Source organism: Onychomys torridus, chromosome 5 (genome assembly GCF_903995425.1).
Source record: "Onychomys torridus chromosome 5, mOncTor1.1, whole genome shotgun sequence".
Lineage (NCBI taxonomy): Eukaryota > Metazoa > Chordata > Mammalia > Rodentia > Cricetidae > Onychomys > Onychomys torridus.
In genome coordinates this window covers 33,308,518-33,336,018 of record NC_050447.1, presented here as the reverse complement: position 1 = coordinate 33,336,018, position 27,501 = coordinate 33,308,518, and the positions used below count along the sequence as shown (strand labels likewise).

At 41.7% G+C, this 27,501-nt stretch overlaps 1 protein-coding gene across 2 annotated transcripts in view; it reads right to left on the bottom strand.

The window, feature by feature from the left end:
• Positions 1-589: 589 nt before the first annotated feature.
• Positions 590-27,501, bottom strand: part of Ctcf (CCCTC-binding factor) — a 47,974-nt gene continuing 21,062 nt past the window's right edge. The window contains exons 3-12 of one of the 2 annotated variants that reach the window (XM_036188055.1): positions 19,480-20,269; positions 18,860-19,030; positions 15,783-15,916; positions 11,847-11,967; positions 10,585-10,734; positions 8,586-8,746; positions 7,399-7,581; positions 6,535-6,670; positions 3,555-3,731; positions 590-2,077 (exon numbers count right to left, since the gene is read on the bottom strand). In XM_036188055.1, the coding sequence (XP_036043948.1) occupies positions 1,893-2,077; positions 3,555-3,731; positions 6,535-6,670; positions 7,399-7,581; positions 8,586-8,746; positions 10,585-10,734; positions 11,847-11,967; positions 15,783-15,916; positions 18,860-19,030; positions 19,480-20,260 (2,199 nt within the window). In that variant the 5' untranslated portion in view covers positions 20,261-20,269 and the 3' untranslated portion in view covers positions 590-1,892. The remainder of the gene's footprint in view (positions 2,078-3,554; positions 3,732-6,534; positions 6,671-7,398; positions 7,582-8,585; positions 8,747-10,584; positions 10,735-11,846; positions 11,968-15,782; positions 15,917-18,859; positions 19,031-19,479; positions 20,270-27,501) is intronic. The other variant, XM_036188056.1, reaches the window with a different exon arrangement.

Here is a 27,501-nt window from a genome sequence, read left to right as displayed (position 1 = left end):
CACTCTGCTCCACCATCATCGCTCTAACATCTGAGCTATAAGGTCCCAGATAAAACTTTTTTTTGTTTTAAGGTTGCTTTGGTGGAACATTAAGAAACCATAGACGCAATTAGGAAGAAAGGAACCCTAAATTACAGCAATATAGTGACTCCTCTATTATGTGTTATTTATGTGAGTGGGTGTATTTGCCATGACAACAGAAGTAAGAGAACAGGAAAAGCCCAGAGGCAAAAGGCAGACAAAATAATTTAAGATAAGGAACGTTGGCTAGAAACTAAGCCAAGCTAAGGCTGAGTATTCATAAGTAATAATAAGCCTCCATGTGTGTATTTATTTGGTAGCTGGGTGGCAAGTCCCCCCCCCCCCCCCTCCAAAGAGTAAAAAACCCCAACAACAACCATGGAAGCAGGAGGCTGTGTAGCCATGCACTTCTCTACTCCCACACACTTGGGGCACTACAACTTGAGGCAGGTTGCATTCCTATGCTCTCATCTGCCAGGACCATCTATCTGCAGTCTGCTGCAGAGATGATGCTGTGCACAGGCCCAAGGGACCCCGGCAAACAGGAATCACGATGGAGGCTGCAGGGTGCCTGTTAATCCGTTATGATTTATTAGCTGTACAGCAGTAGATCCTCCTCCCCAGCTTTCAACCCCATTACATATTTTATTACAGGTCTCATGTTGGCATCCTAAAATAATGAAAAATATCACACAGTACAGCTAAGTACAAAAATGCATCAACCTAGAGTCTGATAGCTAACTGATGGCTCTCTTAAAAGCAATACACAGAAGAAAAAAAAGTGTTTGAAATCAGTCAGACTGAGGCTCTTTAAAAAACACGTATCAACATGTGACAATTCATGTGCAAGAATCACTTTTTAAGTTGGTTTGCTTCACATTATTATTAATAATTTCTTTTTCCAGATCCAAAGTTTAAATTACTGACCTAGTGAAATTTTCTGGCCCAGCTTGCCAAGGCTGCTGTGACCCACTCATAATCAACTCTTCTGGCTTTAACAAAGATTTAAAAAATATAACATCCAGCAACAAACAGAGCAAAGAAAATGTTGATGAAAAATCATAAATGAGTTATTTGTTCAAGGTTCAAATGCTGGTCCATGACCTGGAAATGATGACTTTCCACATGGGTGTCCATCACTAGCAGGCAGCAGGACCAGTGCCCTTCTGTTACATGATTGTGATCCGATTCCACATTTACACACCACCGAGTCCGTGGTACCTTAATTTGCAAGTAATTAAAATGCTGGGTTTTCTTACACTGCACTTCTTTCAACCTCTTAATTAATGGAAAAGATTAAAATGTAAAAAAGGTTATTTACAAGCTTGACCATACCAGAAACTTTGCCAAGAAAGAGGCAAAGCGTTCAGGACAGAAACTGATCGTAGCATGCCATCCTACTGGTGTGCAACTGACTCCAAGCAAATGGAGTCAGGGAAAAGCAAAAGCAAAAACCAGGTTAAAAGTCTAAGTCTTTCCCAAGTCTGCATTTACAATTAAAAACTCTCTTGGGAAGACCATAGTACTCTGGGAAACCCGTGGCCATTCTGGAGTGGTTTACTAAATCAAGAGAGAGGGCTCAATGTCTCTGTTTCCATCTAAGAAAACTAGTTAGGCATCAACACTGTCCTCAGCACTTACAGCAAACCCTCGGAGACTCAGCACAGTCCATGATTTGCTAACATCAAACAACAAGTTCTAGGAAATCACATTTTTCTAACATCATCCTTGAAGTTTTCGTTCTCAGTATGTTTGGTAAAATGGTGTAAAATTATGCCGTTCCCAAAGCCAAAAGAAAGAAAGAGAAAAATTAAGATGCGGGCCGTTTAAACACAGCCCCAATAGTCCTGGTGACGAGCAAGTCCCCGTCATCACCGGTCCATCATGCTGAGGATCATCTCAGGTGTGAGGTCTCCATTGGGGGCATCTGTGGTGGCTGCCTGAGCCTCCTCTTCTTCCCCTTCCACAGGCTCAGCATCTGGTTCTTTTTTGACTTCAACTATAATGTTCTCAATTGCACCTGTATTCTGGTCTTCAACCTGAATGATGGCTGTTGCTGGCAAAGAAGAACAGGAACAAAACAAATGGTACATTAAAGCCCCAGAGTATCGGGATCCTTTCAACGCTGATGAGTGAGTGGGATGGCAGCAACTAGAAAGCCTTAGCAGTGATGCAAGTCATACATACAAGCCCAACGGGCTACCTGTCAAAGTACCAAATACTGACATTCACAGGCCTCCAAATCACACTTTTAAAATGTTTAGTTTCCCTTATGTTGTGAATTTAGGATTTATAGTAGTGTGAAGCAGGGGAAGAAAGTTCAACCCCACACAGCACATGAGTAGGAATTCGTCAGCGTGTATGATATGGCTGACATTTCTGATTCTGTAGAGCTCTTGATTGAATGTGTGTGGATGAACTGACGGGCCTGGTTCGAGATCTAAAGTTAACTTCCTTTTCTGTGATGGACATCTAAACATTGGGTTCGGGGAGAACGTTGAATAGATTAAACTGAATTTACAGAGAGGAAAGGCTGTTGTAAGGAGCTCTAAAGACACTTGGGAGTAGAGAGTGAGCACTTGTTGCCATCTGCAGGGTGCCTGGAGGAAACACACCTCTGGACCAGCCCTTACACCTCCCGCTTTTCTTTTCTCTGTCCCTTTCCCTCCTCTCCATGTAGCCCAGGCCAGCCCCATTCCCCCAAGGGTTGGGATTGTGGGTGATAATACCACTCACAGCTTTATAGAGCTGAATCTCTCTCGATTGTTGAATACTATTTGAAGGTGTGTTACTCTTGTTGATGTTGTATTTGTTTTACTCTGTGAAGCTGTGTTACTGTGCCTGTCTAGAACCCCTGATGGTCTAATAAAGATCTGAATGACCAATAATGAGGCAAGAGAAAGGATAGGCGGAGCTGGCAAGCAGAGATGTAAAGAAGGAGAAATCTGGGAAGAGAAGAGAGAAGTAGCCAGAGAAGGAAGAGGACTCCAGGGGCCAGGCACCCAGCTACACAGCCAGCCACGGAGTAAGAGTAAGATTTACAGAAGTAAGAGAATGGGAAAAGCCCAGAGGCAAAACAAGACGGGATAATTTAAGAAAAGCTGGAAAGAAACAAGCCAAGCTAAGGTCAGACATGTGTAAGTAGGAATAAGCCTCTGTGAGTGATTTATTTGGGAGCTGGGTGGTGGGTCCCCCAAAAGAGAAAAAATAACAACACTAGATGAGCACTCTTAGTCCCCTCCTTTTTTTATCCCTCATGCCTTGAAATCTGTCTCTTCTATCCATTACTGCATCAACTCTGCAGGCGATGGTGACTGGTTATTTTATAAGCCCTCCCACATTAACAGTGCACCCCACTTTAGGACATTAGCATCCTTCTCTGGGCTTTTAGAGAAAACTTCCTGAGAGTCTGTTTGCCAATGTGACCTTAACTTGTTTTCATGACTTAATTCTCATCTTCACAAGAACACAGACCCATCTGGCTTCCTCAAATGAGGGAGAAGATGCCTACTGAGCCAAGGCAGGCAACTTACGCTGGTTCTGTTTGGGCTGGTTGGTTCTTCCAGGAGGTCGTCCTCTTCTCTTCTTGGCAGGTGGTGGGGCTGGGGCCTGAGGCTGAGGCTGAGGCTGAGGCTCTGGTTCAGGTTCAATTTCTACAGCAGGCTCCTCCTCCTCCTCATTGTCATCCAGATCAGGCTCAGCATTTTCTTCTCAAGAAATCAAAGCACAGGTGATGGGTCAAGCAGAGTGGAAAGAGACAGCAAACAATTAAATGTTCTGAAAGCACCATTCTACATTTCTTTTACTAAGAAAAGGTCTTAGGCTAGGCATGGTGGTGCACACCTTTGTCCAGCACTTGGGAGACAGAGGCAGGTGGACTGAGTTCAAGGCCAGCTATGGATATGTAGAGGGAATAAAAAATCCTTTAAAAAAGGCTTTTACCAAAGTTTTGCCATCTGTAAAATGATAAGGTAAACTGGTACTGTGCAGAAGTGGTCAACTTATATACTACTTTCACATTTCACATGGGCTTCCCATTAACTTTCCCTTTTAACTTTAGTATAAGAATACTGGGGGTTGGGGATTTAGCTCAGTGGTAGAGCGCTTGCCTAGCAAGCACAGGGCTCTGGATTCGATCCTCAGCTCCACCAAAAAAAAAAAAAAAAACAACAAAAACAAAAAAACAAAAAACAACAACAAAAAAAAAAAACCGAGTTTATGCCAGGCGGTGATGGCACTTGCTTTTATTTTAATCTCAGCACTTGAGAGGCAAAGGAAGGCAGATCTTTAGAGAGCAAGTTCCAGGACAGCCAGGACCACACAGAGAAGCCCTGTCTCAAAAAACTATTAAAAAACCACTCACCTTCAAACCACAGAGACAACTTCATCTTATAGTTTATAACGAACTACAGAAGAGTGCTTAAGCAAACAAACCAAAGACTCCTCTTATTATACAAGAGTAAAGCAGGAGGCTGGCTCAAGCTCAAGCAGCAGAGATGGAGATGCTGACCTGCCTGCACAGAGGTGACCGTGTAGTGCATGTGAGCACACACTCACCTGTACAAGAAGGAAACACAAAACTGCAGGTGCATACAAGGTCCTTTCCCCCTGATCCTCTTGCCCCTAACTCCTAAAATTATAGGTGTGAGCCATGATACCTACTTTATGGAGTGCTGGGGATTGAACTCAGGGCTTTGTGCATGTTCTACAAGTGCTGTCAAATGAGCTACATCCCCAGCCTTTGAAACTATTAAATGTAAAGGAGGTGAATTACTAGAGAGAATACAGATAAGGAGTCAGATAACAAGGCTTTGAAGTCTCAAATCTCTTATTTGGTGTACTGACTTGACATACACCTACCCTCCATTTCCTTTAGTATCTCTAGTACCCCAAACCATTTAACAGTGGTTTGAAAATTAAAGAATGAGACAGTTGCATATGGTAGTATATTTATGCAATTCCGTATCTGAGAGGCTGAGGCAGGAGTTTGAGGCCAGTCTGGACCATATACAGCCTTTATTTAGATTGTTCATTAAAATATAAAAGTCCCTTTGACTAGGCTTCACTATTTCAGTTAAGAGGTGTTATCTGGAGCTAGGGAGACAGCTCAAGTAGTCAAGTGTTTGGCATGCAAACACGAGGACCTGAGAGTTCGATTATCACCACCCACATTACATTAAAAAAGAAAAAAAAAAAAAAAAGCGTGGTGGCTGGCCCATTGGTTTAAGGGCACTTCCTGCTTCTGCAGAGTTCAATTCCCAGCACCCACCTCAGGTGGCTCTCAGCCACCAGTAACTCCAGTTCCAGGAGATTTAGTAATTATGGCTTCAACTGGCATCTGAATTCATGTTACAAACCTTATTTTCTCACATATACACAATATGAAAAGATTAAATACTAATAAGTAGAGTCTGGAGTGGTGGTATGTGCACTAGGGAAACAGACAGGAGTGCCCTGGGGCAGGCATGACCTGAGCTCACACAGACACTAACACAAGCCCTCACACGAGGTGAAAGAGGCTTTATGGCACCAAGCGGCAATGGTGGTGGTGGTGCACTCCAGAGGCAGAGGCAGGGGGATCTCTGTGAGGTTTGGGGCCAGACTGGTCTACAGAGTGAGTTCCAGGACAGCTGGAGCTACACAGAGAAACCCTGTCTCGAAAAGCTAAAAAAGCCAGGCGGTGGTGGCGCACACCTGTAATCTCAGCATTCGGGAGGCAGAGGCAGGTGATCTCTGTGAGTTCGAGGCCAGCCTCGGCTACAAAGCGAGTTCCAGGACAGCCTCCAAAGCTAAAGAAAAACCCTGTCTGGGGGGGGGGGGGGGGGGCAAAAAAAAAAAAAACAAACAAAAAAAAAGCTTTTTGGCTTTGAAATATTTTGGAAAATCCTTGAAAGAAAGAGAATTTGCTGGTCAATCTCTGCAGATGGCTGACAGATCTTAGTGGGGGAATAGATATATAAGACTGTATGGCCTTTTCTAGCAGCAGAATGGGGTCCAGACTGATTCCAACATTCAGGGAGAAAAAGAAGAGAGACACTAGCTGTAAGGTCCCCGAATGAAACAAGGAATGCCAGAGTAAAGGAAGAACTGACTTTAGAAATCTATTAGATCTGTTAGAGGCCATCAATACCTTCTTCACAGACAGAAGAGGAGCACAACAGTAGCAGGACAGAAAGGAAAGGCTCGGGACAGTCTGTGACAGCAGGGAGCACTGTAGCAAAGGACAGGGCCAGCTAAGCTCACGCACGGTTACTGTCAGACTGTAACTTTTGGGGGTCAACTGATAGTCCTTGATGCCAGGACTAGCCTTGAACTTGCTATGTAGTGAGGCTGGTAGTGAACCCCTGCTCTGATCTTCCTGCTTCCACCTCCAGGAGTGTATCACCATGTCTGGCTTTAGAAAGATGACTATCACAAAAGAATGATCTTCTTGCCTCTATATCCTATGCATTTTCTGGAAACTGGGCTTCCAAATTTGTTACCTCTAACCAAACCAACAAATAACCCACTCACCACTATCCGAGGAGTCTTCCTTTTTAGAGCGCATCTTTCTTTTTCTTCCTCGCTTGCTCTTCTTTGTCTCCCCTCCATTCTCGCCTTCTACACCGTCTGGACCAGCACAGTTATCAGCATGTCTTGCCATTGTATTCTGGCAAAGGAAACAAACCTTGTTTCACACTACTAAAAGAGCTAAGTTCAGATTGGAAATTTTCTTTATTTTAATCGAATTTAAAAAAAAAAAAACAACAACAAAACTTTAAGGTTGGGGATTAACTCAGTGATAGAGTGCTTGCCTAGCAAGCGCAAGGCCCTGGGTTCAATCCTCAGCTTAAAAACAAAACAAAACAAAAAACAAACCTTTAAGGAATCCATAAAGTCCCAAAGTTCTGCTAACTATACTGAACATATTCCTTCCACCCCATTCAGGGATATGGACAGCATCTTGAATAGTCATTGATGGGGAAAAGACAGGAATGGAGTGAAGGAAGCACCTGTCAGAAGACAAGCTTGCCCTCCACACCCCCAACCCTGGGAGGGGTGCTTAGTGCCTGTAATCATAGTCAGGATAGCTGGCCAGTGCTTACTTGGCTAAAAACAGAGAACAGAAGAGACTCAAGCTAGCTAGGGATAGGATGAAATACAGATTTCAATCTAACCAAGGAAATGCCTTTAAATCATCAGCCTACTCAAAGATATTATAGTTCCTATCAAAAGAAGGCTCCCCTCATGGACAGAAGACCTTGGAAGAGGGTTGAATAACTCTTTCCAAAAGGCAAAGCATCTCTACATTTATTACTTCAATGGCAAAAACCGCATTTTGCAATGGCAGATCAAGCATGTGATATTAAGAACTATAATGGGAAAACTGATCCTTACCCTGCGTGTGAATGTTTTCCCACACTTGGAACAGACAAAGGCCGCAGGGACAAAGTTGGGGTCATGATAGCGCTTGAAGTGCATGTCAAGGAGCTGTTTCTGGCGGAAGGTCTTGTCGCAGTGGCTGCAGGCATAAGGCTTCTCCCCTGTGTGAGTGCGCTTGTGCATGATCATGTGCCTCTCCTGCAAACAGAATTACTTGTCAGAAGGGTCATAGGACTACTACCCCAGCTGCTATGCACGCACACCATAGGCCTTTCATCTTCAAGGAGTTAATACCATTTGTCATAATGGTGACAGTATATTCATAGGGATGCACACGTGCTCCCCTAAACCTCACAACCCCTGCTGGGCTGCTTTTCTAACTTCCCTTGAAGAGTCACTCCAGAGCCAGATTTCTTTTCATTCTCAAGTCTCAGACACAACACCCATGGGGTTTTTTGTGTTGTTTTTTCCCAGACATGGTCTCATATAGTCCAGGATGGACTCAAATTCACTATATAGTCAAGAATGACTTTGTTTCCTGACTCTCCCAAGTGCTGAGATTAGTACCTATATAGAAACTTTAAAACTTTTTACAATATATATATTGGGGATATTACTAGCAAACGAACCACATACCCCCCTCTTCAAAAAGGAAGCTGATGATGTGCCTTAAGATATCAACTGTGGGGTTGGGGATTTAGCTCAGTGGCAGAGTGCTTGCTTAGCAAGCACAAGGCCCTGGGTTCGATCCTCAGTTAAAAAAAAAAAAAAAGACATCAACTGTGATGGAAAGTGTATTAACTGGAGACCCAGATTCCACTAACGACGAAGAGTAGCGTCTTTGACTTTGGTAGTATTCCTTATACTGAAATATTCTTCTTAGAAGTAGACACCAGGCAGGGCTTTAATCCCAGTACTTGGGAGGCAGAGGCAGGCAGATCTCTGTAAGTTACAGAGGCCGGCTTGGTCTACAAGCAAGTTCCAGGACACAGAGAAACCCTGTCTTGAAAAACCAAAACCAAACAACAAGAAACCCAACAAAATCAAACCCAAAAAACAAAACACACACACACACACACACACACACACACACACACACACACACACACACACACACAGAGCTACATTACTCGGTATGTAAAAGCCCTCTGCCAATACCTCACATGGACAGAGTATCAATGGCTTTCTAACTAAACACCTACCTGTCTACAAGCATAATCACACTGGTCACACTTGAAGCGCTTCTCATTTTTGTGGGATTTTTGATGCTGGATGAGAGCATAGCGCTCATGAAATACAGCATCACAGTAGCGACATTTTTTGCCCTGCTCAATATAGGAATGCTGCTTTCGCAAGTGAACACCTGCAAACAAAATATAAAGCCAAGTTGAACTTGTAAATACAAATATTTCAACAAGTTAATAATATATTTTATTTACCTAAGAAAAACTTACTCCTCCACAGCCTAAGTATACGAGATCAGAACGGAAACACTTGCGGAGCAGGTGCGAGACCCTGGTCCTGTCCCTAGTGTCGTCACCCCAGCCTTCCCCAACGACCGCACTGCACACGGAAGTCAGAAAGTGACGTCCACAGGGTGAACCAAAGAAAAGTGGATGCTGGGGTGACACCAATGGCACAGCCCTTACGGAGAAGAGGAATGGTGGAAGGGGGTTCAAACCAAGCTATGTGTCTGTTCCGGCAGGGAATTTGGAACAATGACATGGCAATAGGGATGGGGACAGGAAGGGATGGTTTGGTACAAGAACTGGAGTGGAACCAAGGGAACTGATGAGGTCACCAAGACCAAAGAGTAAGAATTAGCATGATCAGGCTTTTTTAAAAAACAGACAGGGTCTCCTAGCTGTCCTCCAGGAGTTCACTATATAGGCCAGGCTGGCCTGGAACTCGAAGAGATATCATGGTCTACCTATATCCTAAATGCTGGGTTAAATGCCTTCGTTACCATGCCCAGCCTGGGTTAGGCTTTAAATCTAAGTTTTAGATTTAACTGGAGGGGAAGGGGGGTGGAGACAGGGGCACGACAGGATGTGAGACCAAGGGAAGAAAGTGCTTTAAAAAGAGTGTGGTGTACTATTTGATTGGGGGAGGGGATGCTGTAAGAAAACCAACTGAAATGAGTAGAATGTTTGCTACAGTCCACTTGTGGGTCATTGATCTTAGCAAGCCACTTTACTGGAGCGAAGGTATAGAATGCACATCAAAGGGATACTAAAGTCAGGTCAGGAAAAACTAGAAAGGACATAAATGTTCATTAGGGCTGGCCAGCGGGAAATGAGTTAGACCTAGGGTTAGGATAAATCAGTAAAAACAGCTTACCTATCACACAAGATGTCCTGGATTTAACCCCCAGCAATATGAGATGGTGGAGGGGGGGGGGGGGCGAGAGAAAGAGAGAGGAGAGAGAGGGAGTGTGTGTGTGTGTGTTGGGGATACAGTTGGAAAAACTTTTTTTTTTTTACTTTTAATATGTTCAGGAAGCACTGTACTTTGGGCTGAGAGAGCAGACTGAGTAGTATTTATAATTCATTTATTAAAGCATGGTTCTACTAATTTGGCTAAGGGTAGGCTTAAACTCCTGGAATCAAAGGATTCTCCTGCTTCAGACTTCTGGGACACCAGGGGTATGTCATTAAAGTCATCTCTTGTCTCTGTCTAAGACAGGGTCTCATGTAACCCAGGATGGCCTTGAATTCCTGATTCTTCTGCTCCAACTTCCCAAATGCTGGCACTTAACTACTCCTGGCTTCTTTACTTCTTTAGTTATAAAGATTCCCTCTATGTAATTCTGGCTTACCTATGCATAAGAGTAGTTACCACCAAACCAATAATATACTCCAATTATTGAGAGAATATACAAATACTTTTGAAAAACCTGAAGGAAACTGACCTTAATTTGAAACATGTTACTTTCTGAATATTTAGAGAATGAAAGCTACTATTACATGTCTGTTTCCCACTACAGTTTCCATTTACCTTATGTATAACCCATATTCAGGATATATTATTTTGTAGTTTGGCTCCAATAAAGAGAAGATATTGGGGAGGGGACAGTGCATGCAGCTAGGCAATAGCTGTCACTAAGTGGTAAACTATTCACATACACAAAAGAATGAATTGAAGGTGAAAGTTGTATCCTTTTATTTCCATGAATTCTTTGTCTCTAGTAAATCTACTTACCCAAATCACTTTTTCGGGCTATGACAGTGTCACAGTGGGGACAATGAAATTTGGCCACATTTTCTGTGTGCTTCTGTAAAATGTGCATCTTCATGGTACCACTCTGGGTAAACCGAGCATGACAAATATAACATTCATAAGGTTTTTCCCCTTAAAAGGAAATACAGAATGAACAAATTAAATGAATAAATACTATGGCTTAGTTAGTGAGTAGCCGAGTGGGAGAGACATACATTAGGCCACACAGAATCTAAGGTCCCACTTCAGAAGGTTAAGGCTTAGTGCAACTGTTCGGCTAATGCCTAGCTTCAGAATTAGCAAACAGACCTTTACCTTTGCTCTGCTCATCTCTCTATAAAGCCTTCCATTTTAGGATCATAGTTCTCATAGCAAAGCTTATCTTAGGGGATTAGAACTATGAATTTTTTGAAGCAGGGTCTTGTCTAGCAGCCTAGGATGGTCTGGCACTAGAGACCCTCTTATCTCAGCCCTGAGTATGAAGAGTATAGGTTTTCGCTACCACACTTAGCACAAGACTTTCGTTTTACAAAATGGGAGTACTCAGGAAGAGTCAGGTAATCTATCCAGACTTATTTTGTTTTTTGAAACAAGGACTCATTATGTAGCCCTGGCTAGCCTGGAATTTGCCATGTGGACTAAGCTGGCCCCAAACTCAGAGATCTGCCTGCCTTTTCTGGGATCAAATGTGCATGCCACACATCAGCTTCTTTGTTTAAAAATAAACACTACATTTTAATTTCATTTGATGTCTCCCTTAAAAGAACCATTTCATGTTACAAAGACTCAAATTGAATAAAATTGCTCTGTAGTGTATTTTCAGAACCATCAATTCAGAGGATAGACCAGAGCTTTTGTTTTCAGGTTTTATTTATTTATTTTTTGGGGGGTTTTTTTGAGACGGGGTTTCTCTGTGTAGTTTTGGTGCCTGTCCTGGATTTCACTCTGTAGCCCAGGCTGGCCTCGAACTCACAGAGATCCATCTGGCTCTGCCTCCCGAGTGCTGGGATTAAAGGCGTGCGCCACCACCGCCCGGCTCTTTTTGGTAGTTTTGAGACGGTTTTTCTGTGTAAGAATCCTGGCTGTCCTGGACTCACAGAGATCCACCTGGCTCTGCCACACCACCCAGCACCAGAGCTTGTCTTAGCAGTCTTCCTTCCACTCAGGTAAGCCCTGGGTGCAGGTGGCAGTTTACAGGACTCAGTGAGGAACAGCTCCTGAGTATCAGGAGGGAGAAGGCCTACCTGAATGGGTTCTCATATGCCTTTTCAGCTTGTATGTGTCCCTGCTGGCATAACTGCACAAACTGCACTGGAACGGGCGCTCTCCAGTATGAGAGCGAATGTGTCGTTTTAATTTGCTGACCTGCAACATGAAAGCAACCGAACTTCTTATACTTGTTAACATGGACTGTAATATGAACTCTATGGTTTAGGCACAAAAACTTAGTTTTAGGGCACTAAAGTCAGAAAAAAAAAAAAAAAAAAGGTCTAAAAGATAAGTGTTTCATTATTGTAGCCTTTGCTGTGTATCTCAGCAATATTACAATCCAACTAGAGGGAGATAACCAGGTAAGACACAGATCAGACAAATTGTCTTCATTCATAACTAAATTGGGTGATAAGGTACACAATGGTGTACTACAGTCTTTACTTCCTAATTGTTTTACCCTGTGGTGGTAGTGGTCCTGAAGACTGAACCCAGGGATTTGTATTAGGCAACATTTCCACATCTCCAGCCTTCCTTTTATTTCTTTCTTGTATTTTTAACAATTTATTTATTTTCATTTTATGTGCATTAGTGTTTTGCCTGCATGTATGTCTGCGTGAGGGTGTTGGGTCCCCTGGAACTGGAGTTACAGACAGTTATTAGCTGCCATGTGGGTTCTAGGAACTGAACCTGGGTCCTCTGGAAGAGCAGCCAGTGCTCTTAACCACTGAGCCATCATCTCTTCAGCCCCTTCCTTTTATTTCTATCTTTGAAACTTTTCACACTACCTTAATAAGTAATCCATGCCTATTTTTATATTAATTTCCTGCAAAACTCAACTCCCAAGTTCATGTTTTAATTCCTCCACCCTCTCTCTTTGCTCTCATTAGTATCTCCTAGACAGGCTGAGATCTAAGAGTCTCTCACTTCTCTTCCTCACCACTGGCCATGCTTCTCTCTTTTGGTAGACACCCTACCCCAAACTCTGAGTTTCAAATCTGACTCTGAGAAGTACTTCAAGCATTCAAAATTTTCTGTCTGAATCTTTTGGAAAAAAGTTTCCTGATTTTAAGCGGAAAAAACTCTCCCACACCCATGAAATTTTCACATTTGCTCAGTGGTCAAGTAACTGTCTCAGCAGCATCGCTCAATCTCTTTCTCCCCTTTCACTGCCATCCACAGCCAGGCCTTCCTAAATGCTAGGTGATGCTCAACCATTCACCTTAGCAGCCACCCCCACACCTGCCTGATTACTACCTATTCTCATAATATTCAACAGCATACATCCCTCATTAAATTTCATATTTTTCTTAACTTGTCATTCACATTTATTCTGCTGGTAAAATTTTGGATCAAATTGTAACCTTCACTTACTCATTTGTAAGTTTGTAACCTTTTCTGTCTAAAGATGTCACAGAAATGGTTTTTACTGTTACTTAAGTCATTCCACTACTATCAGAATTAGAAGCCCCTCAAAGTTTCACAACTCCTATTACTCTTAATATAGGTTGAAAACTGAAAATAAGAAATAAAAAAAAAAAAAATCCTCGGGAGGTCTAAAACTATTATTATTACCCCCTTCTCTTTTTAACAGTGCTGGGATTGAACACAGGGCCTGGTACTCTACCACTGACCTATATCCACACTAAGCCCCCCAAATTAAGAACTGACACCAGTAAATAGCAAATTCGATACTGATCTCATGTGATGGGTCTCAGTAAAAAACACAGGTACGCCATAAGTAACTACATAAAATTACCTTCAGTTTATGTGCACAGGCTTATGCTTAGACTTGAGTCCCTTTGCCAAGATGTTAATATATTTACGCAAATATTCTAAAATCCAAAACGTGTGTATGTGCGCGTGTGCGTGTGTGTGTGTGATGGCTCAGTGGTTCAGAGTGTGTAGCACTCTTCCAAGGACCCACTCTCTCTCAGTTCACAGTAACTCACAACCAACCTCTGCAACTCTAGCTACTAGGAATCCAAACTTCTTCTGGCCCCAGCAGGCACCTGCAGTCCTGTTTACCCGATCATCACACACATACAGAGTTAAAAAATAAATCTTACCCCCCCACACCCATAACCACAAAAAACAAAGCCTGGAAGAACTCTTAAGGCACCTTTAGTGTCAAGCATCACTGATACGGGATACACCACTTGTACGCTGGTGCAACATGGAGAATGGAGATAGCTCACTAGTCGAGTTCTTCCTGAAGGCACTGGGTTCAACCCTTGGTTCATGCACACAATTTTTGATTTCTGTATACTACTTTTATATCTGGTCTCTCTTCACTGAATTCTTCCTATTCTAAAGTCTTCAGTTAATACCACTGATATTCTCTAAGGTTTAAAAAAAAAATCTGTAGGAAATGGTATTTTGGGGGATTGGCAAGATGATTCAGTGGGCAAATGCAATTGCTGATGACCTGAGTTTGACCCTCAAGATTCACATGATTGAAGGAAAAAATGGATTCCTGGAATTTCTCCTTTGACCTTCACAGTTGACAGAAATGGCAGGAATGCACCTCCCCCCACCCAATAAATAAATAGGAAAGAAAACAAACAAAAAACCAAATATCTGCGTGTGGAGAACAGGCCTTTAATCCCAACACTCAGGAGGCAGGGGCAGGCAGATTTCTCTTGAGTTCCAGGCCAGCCTGATCTACATAAGCAGTTAGACCCTGTCTCAAATAATTAAAAAAATAAAAATAAAAATAATAATTTTGTTTTCCTATTTATAATATACTTTATTTTCTTCAAGCTCTAATTCTTTAAAAAAAGGAAAAAAGAGGTTTATTTATTTATTATATATACAGTGTTCTGCCTGCCCACCAGAAGAGGGCACCAGATCTCATTACAGATGGTTGTGAGCCACCATGTGGTTTGCTGGGAATTGAACTCAGGATCTCTGGAAGAGCAACCAGTGATCTTAACCTCTGAGCCATCTCTCCAGCCCCAATTAGCTATAATTTTTAATACAACAGAACAGTAGCATTAAGATTCTAGATGATGATGATGATGATGATGATGATTATTATTTTGACAGGGTCTCACTCTACAGTTTAGGCTGGCTTAAAACTTGTAGCAAACTACCTGCCTCAGCTTCCTGAGTGCTAGGATTATAAGCGTGATGGATCACTTCCACGATTCAGAGTTAATTAACATGGATTTACTCTGGCTTTCCCAGTTTTGTTAGAACTTCACACAGTGATGAGAATTGAATTATACTGTCCCTTTTCCAGCTATCTATAAAGTAACATACACTGCTGAACTAGTCTTATTTTGGACATATTTAACCAATTATTTTTCAATATAATATCAGATTTGGTTGCTTACTAATTTCATGCAACTCTCCCTCTCCCCCATTTTGGTAGTATCCTTATCCAGTTTTGGTAATAAGGTAGACTCAATTAATGAAGTCAATAACCATTCCTACCTTCCTTCCTTTTCTCTAAGTGATGGAAATCAAATTCAAAGCCTCATGAATGTTGCTGCTTAGCCAGCAATGTACCACTGATCAATACCCAGTCCGAGGTAATGACAATCCTTAGCCTGGCCAATGTTAGGATTAAAGAGATATACACCAAACTTTCCTCCCTCCCTCCCTCCCTCCCTCCCTCCCTCCCTCTCCCTCTCCCTCTCCCTCTCCCTCTCCCTCTCCCTCTCCCTCTCCCTCTCTCTCTCTCTCTCTCTCTCTCTCTCTCTCTCTCTCTCTTTGGTTTTTTGAGACAGGGTATCTCCGTGTAGCTTTGGTGCCTGTCCTGGACTAGCTCTGTAGACCAGGCTGGCCTCGAACTCACAGAGATCGGCCTGCCTCTGATTCCCAATTGCTTGGATTAAAAGGTGTGCACTAGCATGCCCTGCCCTGAAAAATTGGTATTCTTACACACACACACACACACACACACACACACACACACACACACACACAAAGTCTAAGAAGTCTCTAAAAAATAACCAGATACTCACTTCTACACTGGCATAGTCACACATGGAACACTTAAATGGTTTCTCATGGGTGTGTTTATAACGACGATGCCGCACCAATTCTCCACTGGTCACAAAGGCCATGTCGCAGTCTGGGCACTTGTGAGGACGAGTACCTGAAAGGAGGAGGGAATAACAGGAAGAAAGAATTAAAGGCACACAGTAAATGACAGGGTTCAGGGTGTGACGCAAAGCTGTTGCATACGTTGAAAGTAGCTCTACAAGCTACAGGAAGGCTTGAATGAAGTTTTAGCGCTAGTCCCTAAGATGTAAGAACACATGCTAAACTTCAGTTTCTGCTAACTGTTTGAATCTAGTGCCTTTGAATAGAAAAATCCCTTCTCATCCAGGCAGTGGTGGTGCATGCCTTCAATCCCAGCACTTGGGAGGCAGAGGAAGATAGACTTCTGAGTTGGAGGCCAGCCTGGTCTATAGAGTGAGCTCCAGGAGACACCTGCAGAAATTTTCTTTGTTCTTTCTCTCTTTTAAAGATAGGGTCTCAATATATAAATATATAACCCAGGCCAGCCTTGAACTCTTAATCCTACTGTCCCAGCCTCCCAAATGTTTAGGATTAGTTACAAGACACCATGCCCAACTACAAAAATGACACCCCCCCCCCAAGCTGAGGACTTTTGTTAGGCAAGCGCTCTACCACTGAGCTAAATCCCCAAGCCCCCAAAAAACGACTTTCTAAAAAGATGAAGTATGAAGAGGGAATTATCACTGGAAAAACGACAGTAATTAAGAAAACTGAATGGAATGCTTATCTACTCATTAAAGTTGCTTCTTTAGTACCACTGAACTAGTAGAGAGTGAAGGAATTCTTTCTATGAAGAATAATCTGGTGGCACAGAAGATAAAAGTTACCAATAGAAGGAAAGCAGCATTCACCTCAGAACAAAGTAATAAAACGTAACTTCTGTTTTGTACCTAGTAATACTGAGGGAAGAAAAGAGCTCTGTCTCTGGTGGAAACCAGAATGACAACTATCAAAGAAGCAGACACTGCTGTGGAGCAGGGATGACCATCAGACTGTACTATATGACCACCTATCCTTCTGCTCAAGGTCCATGTTTACCAAGTCATTGTTCATTTGCTACAAGTTTATAGGCAAAAGCATCCCTTAGAACCTGGGCATGGTGTACATGCCTTTAATCTCACCACTAGAGACAGACACTGGTGGATCTCTGTGAGTTCAATGCCAGCCTGGTCTACAGAGTGAATTCCAGGACTATGTAGAGAGACCCTATCTAAATAAAACAACCAACCTGAAGAATGCCCCCTAGAATGCAATATAAGCACATTTAGTACGTGAAAAGCTCATTCTTCACCATGAAGTGGCACTAGCATATATGCATTTGACTTTTGCAGACTTGGATAACTGCATGAATAAGTTTTACCAAATCAGTTCTGGATAACCACAGAATGAACTTTTCAAAGCTGAAGTATAGTGCAAGACAGAAGTATTCATGTCAATGTACATACACACTGACAACCCCTATCAAAGAACAATACTGTTTCTTCAAAGTACTAGACACATTTATATGTGTGTGCTATAACATGACTAGGTGACAAAGAATATCCCAATATATAGCACACTACTTGTAAAGCAATAGATAATCCATTAATTATCTAATTTATCTGACTTGTAAAGAAAGACAACTGGGGGTTGGAGATTTAGCTCAGTGGTAGAGTGCTTGCCTAGCAAGCACAGGGCCCTGGGTTCAATCCTTAGCTCCACAAAGACAACTGACTAATTTATCTGACAACCAGTGTATCAAATCAAAACCAATAGTCACCACTTAAAGATTACCTACTCTGAATGAAGTAGAGAATATGGAAAAAATACTGTTTGGATGAGAGGACTTACAACCAAGTACTTAGGCTAAAAAGATAAAGCCTCCAGAAAAGAACTGTCTTAGGGTTTATACTGCTATGATGAAACACTATGGCCAAAATTATTTCAGCTTACAACTCTCAGGTCACAGGAAGTCAGGGCAGGAACTATCATTACTAGATTGCTCCCTCTGGTTTGTTTAGCCTGCTTTCTTCTCTCTTTTCCCCCCCTCTCTTAAAAGATTTATTATGTATACAATGTTCTGTCTGCATGTATCCCTGCAGGCCAAAAGAGGGCACCAGATCTCATTACAGATGGTTGTGAGCCACCATGTGGGTGCTGGGAATTAAACTCAGGACCTCTGGAAGAGCAGTCAGTGCTCTTAACCTCTGAGCCATCTCTCCAGTCCCTCAGCCTGCTTTCCTACCTGGCATAGGTTTGGCATTACCCAATGGGCTGGACCCTGCCATATGAATAATTAAGAAAAGGCCCCACATGATAGCATAAGGCCAATCTCCCCCCCCCCACACACACACCTAGGTTTCTCTGTGTAGCTTTGGAGCCTGTCCTGGAATTCACTCTGTAGCCCAGGCTGGCCTCGAACTCCAAGTGCTGGGATTAAAGGTGTGCGCCACTGCCACCCGGCAATAAAGCCAATCTTAATGAAGGCATTTTCTCTTCTCAGATAACTTTACAGTTTGTTTGAAGTTGACAAAAAAATTGCCAGCACAGGAGTCTAAGAGAGGTCTAGTATGCAGTCACTTCACTGGAATCTGGCCATACCCAACATGAAGTTAATATCAGAATACTGAACACTGTACTAAAGAATATTTTATACTTGAACAATAAGTGAATTTCCAGAATGATCTTTATACTTCTCTATCCCTAAGTTTTGAACAAGTTACCTCCTCTGAGATAAAGCAACGAGAAACAAGCAAACAAAAAGAAAGCCAGTTTTAACATAGGTAGGATTTTACTTCTATTTCTAGAGTTCTTTCTCACTGGTTGCCTTGGACTTTAGGATCTCATTTCTTGTCACTGTTAAATCCTCAGCAACACAATGATAAAAAGTCTTTATGAATTATGTCACATAAAAAACCACAGATAGTATAAGGAACAAAAACAGCATTCCTTAACTTCCTCCTCCAGTAAGCCTGGACAGTTTACAAACCACATTTTAACCTTTGTTATGCTGTAGCCCCACATTTATATCCAGCACCTGTGTGTGTGTTAAGGTGATTCCTCAGGAGGGTTACTGTTCTGAATGCTCTGCCACAGAGATGGCACTTGTGTGGTCTCTCATCAGTGTGGCTTTTCATGTGACGATCCAAATTTGAACGCCGTGGACACGTGTAACTGCAAAGCTCACACTGGAATGTCTTCTTTACACCTATATGCAAAACAAAACATATACTTGTTACAGCGTGCTTCAGTGTATGCCTTTAGTCCCAGCACTAGAGACAGACATTAGTAGATCTCTGAGTTCAAAGCAAACCTAGTCTATATTAATCTAGTGCTTTAGATTAATTCCAAACTACAACTATATCCTATCAACCTTTTATAATCAAAGTCAATCTAAGTAATTAATTCACAGCATTAACAGACTCACTTCTCTTTATGACTTAAAAAATAAAACCAGTATTCAATATGTAAAAACACATAAAACCCATCTTTTGTACTGATTAAAAGCCCAGGCACCTGCTAGATATTTAAAAAAAAACAAAACAAACAAACAAAAAACCCCAGGGCATTTAATCTAACAAAACAGCTCGCACACAGGCTGCTGTACTCTTTATCCCCAAATGGTTTTAAAGACCATTACAGATAAACTCATTTTACCTTTTTTTTTAATTTTTGTTGGCTTGGGAGGCTTCATATTACCAACCACTTTCTCTGCATTAACCTCAGACAGCAGGCCTTCCTGCTGTTCTTCCTCAAAATCATAGACAGACACATCCACGTCTTTGCCCTCCTCCGTGTAACGCAGTTTGCTCTTTTTGGTTTTCTTTGTTTTTTTGGCTGGTGGCTGATAGTCTGGGTCTTTTTGCCAACTAGGGTCTTCCTGAGGTGGAAGCTCCCCCTGCTCTAGTGTCTCCACTTCTCCATTGGCCCCCACTTTCACCACCTGAAACCCTTCAGGCAAAGGTAAGGTGTGACATATCATCGGTTCACTTTCTGCAAGGCCCTCTTTAGATACTTCATTCTCATAAGCCCCCTGAAGTTCTTCTACTGAAGTGGTAGCAACAGGTACAGTCACAGGAACAGGTACTTGAACAAGCTGAAGCTCTCCTATGTTAATGGGCTGTTCCTCCATATTTACAACCTGCAAGGTTATGATCTGGGTATCGTCCACTGCAGCCTCTGCTTCAGGAGCCACTGTACCCTCCATTACTTCAGTCTTCATTTGAAGAAGTGTAGAATCCAGCTGTTCCATCATCACCATCTGTACACTGCTGTTGACATCCTGGACCACCTCACCCCCATCTGTCTGGTTCTGGGGCAGGTGACAAGCATCTTCTTCCTGGCCCCCTTCCCGACGTCTCTGGTAAGTCTTTCTTTCCTTTCCTTTAATGAAAGTTTCAGACTCCTCCACAATGGCTTCAACCGCCTCACCTTCCATTTCCCTTTCCTTTATTAAGGGAGAACACAAATTGTTATTTAAGATAATATTTGCCCAAATAAAAGCATACATATTTTAAACTAAAAACTTCTTGGTGAATGAATTAGGCATCCATCAATGGTTGTTCAAGAGATATCTGCCTCTTTGATGGAAGAAAAAGAAAATCTACCACCTACATTATAAATCTTGCCAATCAAAACAAAACATCTGAAATTGATCAAGACTCTAGATCATACTCCCAATGAACAGACACCTGGTGGCAGTGGGTGTTAAAATATACTGCAGAGGTGAAGTTCAATCTAAGAGAAATAGTCACTATTAATTCTGGTTTCTTATGAAAATAAATTTTCAAAAGAACAAAATGGGAAAACTGAACCCCAACCTAGAGACTCAAGTTTTCAATCCGAGGGAACTTAGCCTCCAGAAACAGTTGACAAGGCCTACAGATATATTTTAGTTGTTATTACTGGGGTGAGATATCATTAATAGTATCAGATGAAATCATATAAGGCACAAGTCAATCTTCTACCACAAAAAATTGCCAGAGCTAGGTATTGCGGCACACAACTATAAAACTAGCACTTGCAGAGCTGAGGCTGGAGGATCAAGTTTGAGACCAGCTTGGGCCACACAGTGAGAACCAATCATTGCTGGGTGGTGGTGGGAGGCAGAGCCAGGCGGATCTTTGCCAGTTTGAGGCCTGTCTGGTCTACGAAGGGAGATCCAGATCCAAAACTACACAGAGAAACCCTGTCTCAAAAAACCAAAAACAGAGAGAGAACCAATCACAAACAACAAAGAGACACTGGACACTAGAAACTTAACTCTGGACACTGAATTATATTAAAAATTATCAGTAAAACTAGTTTAAAACTTACACGCCTGGAGCACATTAGTAAATAAAAATAAATTTCAGTCACAAGAAGGAAGTTCAAGGTAGCCATTATACAACATACAGAAAACAGTCAACGGTCTACTTACTATATAGCATCTTACCACAAGTGAGTGAGGTCATATATATGCTAATTAGTTTAATTTAGTGAGTTCTCAACACACAGATATTTCAAAATGCTATACACTACAATTTTTTTCCTGCCAATTAAAAAAATTAATTAAACTGGGTGGTGGTGGTGGTGGTGGTGGTGGTGGTGGTGGTGGTGCAGCACGCCTTTAATCCCAGCACTCAGGAGGAAGAGGCAGGCAAATCTCTGAGAGTTCAAGGCCAGTCTGGTCTACAGAGTGAGTTCCAGGGCTACACAGAGAAACCATGTCTCAAAAAACCAAACAAATAAACAAACAAATAAAGTAAGTTACTTAAAGAGAGTTTGCTTGCTTTTATGGTTCTAGGGGTCAAATCCAGGGCCTTATGCCTTGCTGTTTTTACTAAATTCTCCTTTAGAAATCCTACGTTGTCATACCGTTTTCCAGAAAGCTTTATTGTGTGGGCTAGGGATATAGCTCAGTTGGTAAATTGCCACTGAGGACATGAGTTTGATCCGCAGCACCCACATGAAAAGTTGGGCATGGCAGTGTGTACCTGTAATCACATTGTCAGGGAGGCAGAGACAGGAGGATCCCAGGGCTCACTGGCTAGATGAACCAAAGAGATAACTTCCAGGTTCAGTGAGAGACCCTGTCTCAAAAATAAGGTGGAAAGCAACTGAGTGCTCACTTGCTCACACCTGTGCATACTCTGTCTCTCTTTCAAACCTGGTTTTAAAATTCCAGCACTGAATAAAAACTGAGGATCATGTTGCATACCTGTAAAATCAGCGCTCTGGAGGTGGAGGTAAGAAGATCAAAAGTCCAAGGCCATCTTCAACTACATAACAAGCAAGAACAATCTGGGCAACATACACACCTCTTTATGTTCAGATATAATGGCTGAATGTGCAGGCCTACACATTCATTTTGGAAGCAGAGACTGAAGAATATTTGTGAGTTTGAGGTCAGTCTGGACTATACAGTAAGTTTCAAGGCAGCCAATGCTACACTGGGAGACCATGTCTAAAAAAAAGAAAATTTTATGGGTACACTGCTTACTCTATGAGTTTGGACATGCATACACGTAGGATACCATTCCCATAATCAAAGCATTATATATATCCAAAGTGTCTCTGTATTGCTATCGTCATCCTCCTCCTCCTCCTCACTTTCCCCTGGTGGTAAGAACACTTATCCTTCAGGGGCTGGTGAGATAGCTTAGTAATTAAGGGCACTGGTTGATCTTCAAGAGGATCCGGGTTCAATTCCCATTGGAAGCTAACAATCGTTTCCAACTCTAGTTCCAGGGGATTGCAATCAAGTTGTGCACAGATGCACATGCAGACAAAACAGCCATATATACAAATTAATAAGATAAAAATAAATTTTTAGGTCGGGCAGTGGTGGCACATGCCTTTAATCCCTGCACTTGGGAGACAGAAGCAGGTAGATCTCAGGGAGTTTGAGGCCACCATGCGAATACCAGGACAGCCAAGACTTTTACACAGAGAAACCTTGTCTCCAAAAAAGCAAAACAAAACAACAATAAATAAATACATTTAAAAAATCTACCCTAACATTTTAAAGTGCACAATACTATATTATTATTATTATTTTTTAAAAGATTTATTTATTTATTATGTATACAGAAGAGGCCACCAGATCTCATTACAGATGGTTGTGAGCCACCATGTGGTTGACTGGGAATTGAACTCAGGACCTCTGGAAGAGCAGTTGGTGCTCTTAACCTCTGAGCCATCTCTCCAGCCCCACAATACTATATTAAGTGCGTGTATTGTTTTTGTATAGATCTCTAGAGGTACTTAATTCATCTTATATAACTGAAATTTTATATTCATTGAGTAATAATTCCATTTCTCTCTTCCATCATATTTAATTTATTTTAGTCTGTCTTCAAACTTGATCCTCTTGCCTCAGACTCCTGAGTGCTTAGAATTAAAAGGGTCACTGTGTTCTATCATAGAGATGATCATTTTTGAGACAGGGTTTCTCTACATATCCCTAGTTGTCCTGGAACTCACCATATAGACCAGGCTGGCCTCAAATTTATAGAGACCTGACTGCCTCTGCCATCATGTCTGTCTCCAGTTTCCATCTCTTAAATCTTGGGACTATACAGGGTAAAATTATGGGCCAGTGAGATGACTCAGAGGTGAAGGTACTTGCTGTCAGTCCTAATGACCCAAGTCTGATGCCCAGGACCAATGTAGTAGATAGAAGGAAAGAATCAACTCATACAAATTGTCCTCTGGCTTTTCCATATCCTATGGTATGTGTATACACACACACTTGTAGTAAAAGTTAATTTAAAAAATTTTAAAGAGTAAAATGGGGATCTGGAGAGATGGCTTCTTGGTTAGGAGTACTATTGTTCTTCCAAAAGACCTGGGTTCAGTTCCCAACCCCACATGGAGCTCAAAACTGGCTGTAACTCCAGTTCCAGGGTATCTGACTCCCTAATTCTAACCTCTTTATGTACCAAGCTTGCAGCTAGTATACAAACATACAAAAATACACACATAAAATAAATCTAAAAACAAAAAACTAATAGTAAAACGAGTCTGAGAATCATGTAATTTAAAGTAATACTGTTACCTAACAAAACCCACAAGTATAAAAGGTAATTGCTAAACAACAATTTAAAGTACATTTTGTTCTTGTTCTAGTCTTTTGCTACTTTATTAGGGATGTACTTTATTAATTCTCTGTGCAGGCACTGTATCTGTGTTAGCATTGTGGGAAGACAGTATATAACCTAGAGAAAGAGCCATGGCCTGGTTCAGGATGAAGAGTTCAAGGTAAAATAAGCTAAGCTTGGAGAAAGGTAATGTGACCGGGCTGAAAGCACATGCTCATATAAATTAGAATTTGAGGTTATAAAGCCCTACCTCAGAGGAAGAAAAAAAGAGAACTGAGAACACATCTCACTGTCAAGTCACCTAGTTAGCACTTATGAGGTCCTAAATTCAATCCCAGTACTAGCCTCCTTCCCACCCAAAGTGAAAGATGTGTTACACATTTTTTTTTAAAGATTTATTATGTATACAGAAGAGGGCACCAAATCTCATTACAGATGGTTGTGAGCCACCATGTGGGTGCTGGGAATTGAACTCAGGACCTCTGAAGAGCAGTCGGTGCTCTTAACCTCTAAGCCATCTCTCCAGCCCCTGCACATTTTTTTTTTTAATCCCGGCCTTGGGAGGCAGGTGGATCTCTGTAAGTTTGAGGCTAGGCTGGTCCACATAGTGAGTTCTAGGCCAGCCAAAGCTACACAGAGAGATCCTGCTTCAAAACAATACTTCCTCAAAACCAACAAAAAACCAAAACTACCAACACAACAAAAAATTGTCTTTTCACCCAAACACTGTTCTGTCACTTCCCTCCTTGTTCTGTTCCTTGTTGTCTTTTTCATTTCCTTCAGATCCAGTTCATTCATAGGACAGAAAAGTTTCCTGAGGTTCTGAGGACATCACTTTATTATGTATCTGCTAATAAAATAAAGCACATGATTTTGTGCTTGACAATGTCTCAAAATAGTTGGGTACGGTAATATACACTGTAATCCTGCTATTCAGGAGGAAGAAGCAGAAGTACCAGGAGGAGTTTGAGGTCAGCCTTGGCTATACAGCAACTTCAAGGCTAGTCTGGGCTATTTGAAAACTGTCATGTATCTTCTTTTCAATTGAAGCATTCTATCCATGATGGAGTAGGGAGTCTCAGAAGACACAGGAAGCTAAGGGAACATAGGACTCAGGAAATTCATGAGATTTAATCGCTCAAGAACCTCAGAAAGGGCTGGAGAGATGGCTCAGAGGTTAAGAGCACTGACTGCTCTTCCAGAGGTCCCGAGTTCAATTCCCAGCAACCACATGGCAGCTCACAAGCACCTGTACTGGTGCCCTCTTCTGGCCTTCAGGGACACATGCATGCAGAACACTGCATACATAATAAATAAATCAATCTTAAAAAAAAAAAAACAACCAAAAACCAAAAACACGAACAAAAAAAAAAACCTCAGAAAGTTACAAGATTTATAAGCTCCCTCTTCAAGGTTCTATAAGTAGTGCACAATTGCTGGCAGGGAGAAACTTTTCAGCAGGGCTACCTTCAAAAGTTGGGCAAGGAACAGGAGTTCTATGGTGGGCTTTTGGGTCACACAGGTGTCTTTGAGTAACCCACGTTCCTGTAAGTAACCTTAATTAACTCACTAATTGGTTCACAGAACTCAAACTAAGTGGATTAATTTCTATTGATTGTGGTTAGCATCATACCTAAGGTGAATGAACATTTAAGTTACTTCAGGTAACACCATGCAACACACCCTGTCAAAAAACACAAAACAGAACTAAAGTCTATTTCCTCAAATTTAAAATAAAAGCAAAAACTGCAAGGCCAGGCCTGAAGCAATCTCAATCGATTGATCAATCACTTGCTTGCTCACTCACTCACGTTATTTCATTTAGTGGTGCTGCGGACTGAATCTAGGGCTTTACACACTCTAGGCAAGAACCCTACCACTGACCTATACCTTCAGCTTAGCAACCTTTATTTTTGGACCAATTCAAAGAAGCCCACCATATGAGTGGAATAAAACCAAGAATGATAAAAACCACATTCCTAGGTAGCCAGTTTGAGCTGTAGTGCTATTATCTATTTTCATTACCCTTTGCTCTAAATATCTAAGAGCAAAATAATACAATGTTTAATACAAAGATCTCTTACTAGTTGTTTCACCACAGTGGAGACAAATATAATAAAATGTTACCAGGAAAGGCAGGAGTCAAAGGGATATCTGTGCAACTTTATAATTTATCTATAAATGTAACATGTCCAAACACCAGTGTGCCAGCAATCTGTAAAATCTAGTATTCTGACTGAGAAAGATTAACCTCTAAGGTCTCAACAGGAACACTAGAAGTCATGACTAGACAATTTTATACCTTTGTTGCTCAAGGTATTAAGCCTTTTCTCTTCCTTTTTTGTTTTTTATTTCAGATAAAATACTCTGGAGCCAGGCTAGCCTAATTCTGTCTCAGCTTCCATGGAACTGAAATGATCACTATGTACAGGTCTGGCTGGCCTGGAACTTGCCGGGTAGACCAGCTTGGCCTGCCTCTGCCTCCCAAGTGCTGCCTTTGGAAAAAAAAAAAAAAAAAAGGTTTCCAGTTTTCTAGATCACGAAAGCTCCAAAATTAATAACCCCGCAAACAAGAGTGATAATCCAAATGCTTGGAGTTAAGAACAGAGAAAGTCCCTATTTATGTTACAGACAGCATTAGAAAAGACAGTGATTCCCACATGGTAGATGTTTAATGGTAGCCCTGTCAGAGAATCACTTGTCATCCCAGACTATTTAAATACCCCAGTAAAAATGGAATGGAGGAGTCTGTATGGCAGCGCACACATGAAATCCTACCATTGGTAGGTAGAGAGAAGAGACCAGGAGTTAATGGTAAGCCTTGGTTACAGTGAGTTGATGCCACGTTTTTTTTATTAAAATATTAATTAAACTCACAGAAGAAAAGTTTTCTTCTACAAGCATCCCCCACCCCACCCCTTGGGGTTTTGTAGCACATAATTTGAAGAACACAGAAAAAGCAATTGTCTGCTGTGAATCTGAAAACTTCAAACATTAAATATTGCAATAAGCCAGGTGGTGGTGGCACACACCTGTAATCCCAGCACTTGGGAGGCAGAGGCAAGAGGATCTCTGTGAGTTCGAGGCCAGCCTGGTCTACAAAGCAAGTTCCAGGACAGGCTCCAAAGCTACAGAGAAACCCTGTCTTGAAAAAACAAAACAAAACAAACAAACAAAAATGCAATAAGAAGAAAAAGAAGAAAAAAAATCCAATCTAAAAGAGGTCACGGAATTGTACCCAGGTAGAAAAATAACCAGAATAAAGGAATATAAATGGAAAACAATTGCACTGCCAAGGAATTGAGTTGATAGTACTCAATCAAAGGAACACATGGGATTTGCAGCCATGCACATCAGAATCTACTGAAGTCTTAACGAAACAGCTTCAGTTTTTACAGAGAAACAACACATAAGAGGAACAAGCAACCAATCTCTGATACTACTTAAGAAATCTCAGTGCATCTCCCAGAGCAGAGGATTCCTCACCCTAGCTTTCTCCAGAAGTGAATCCCTCCTCTGAATCAATAACTAACCCAATAGTCTAAATCAGGCCTCTCTCCCTTACTCCCCAGGGAACTACACTCCTAACTGCCTTGCC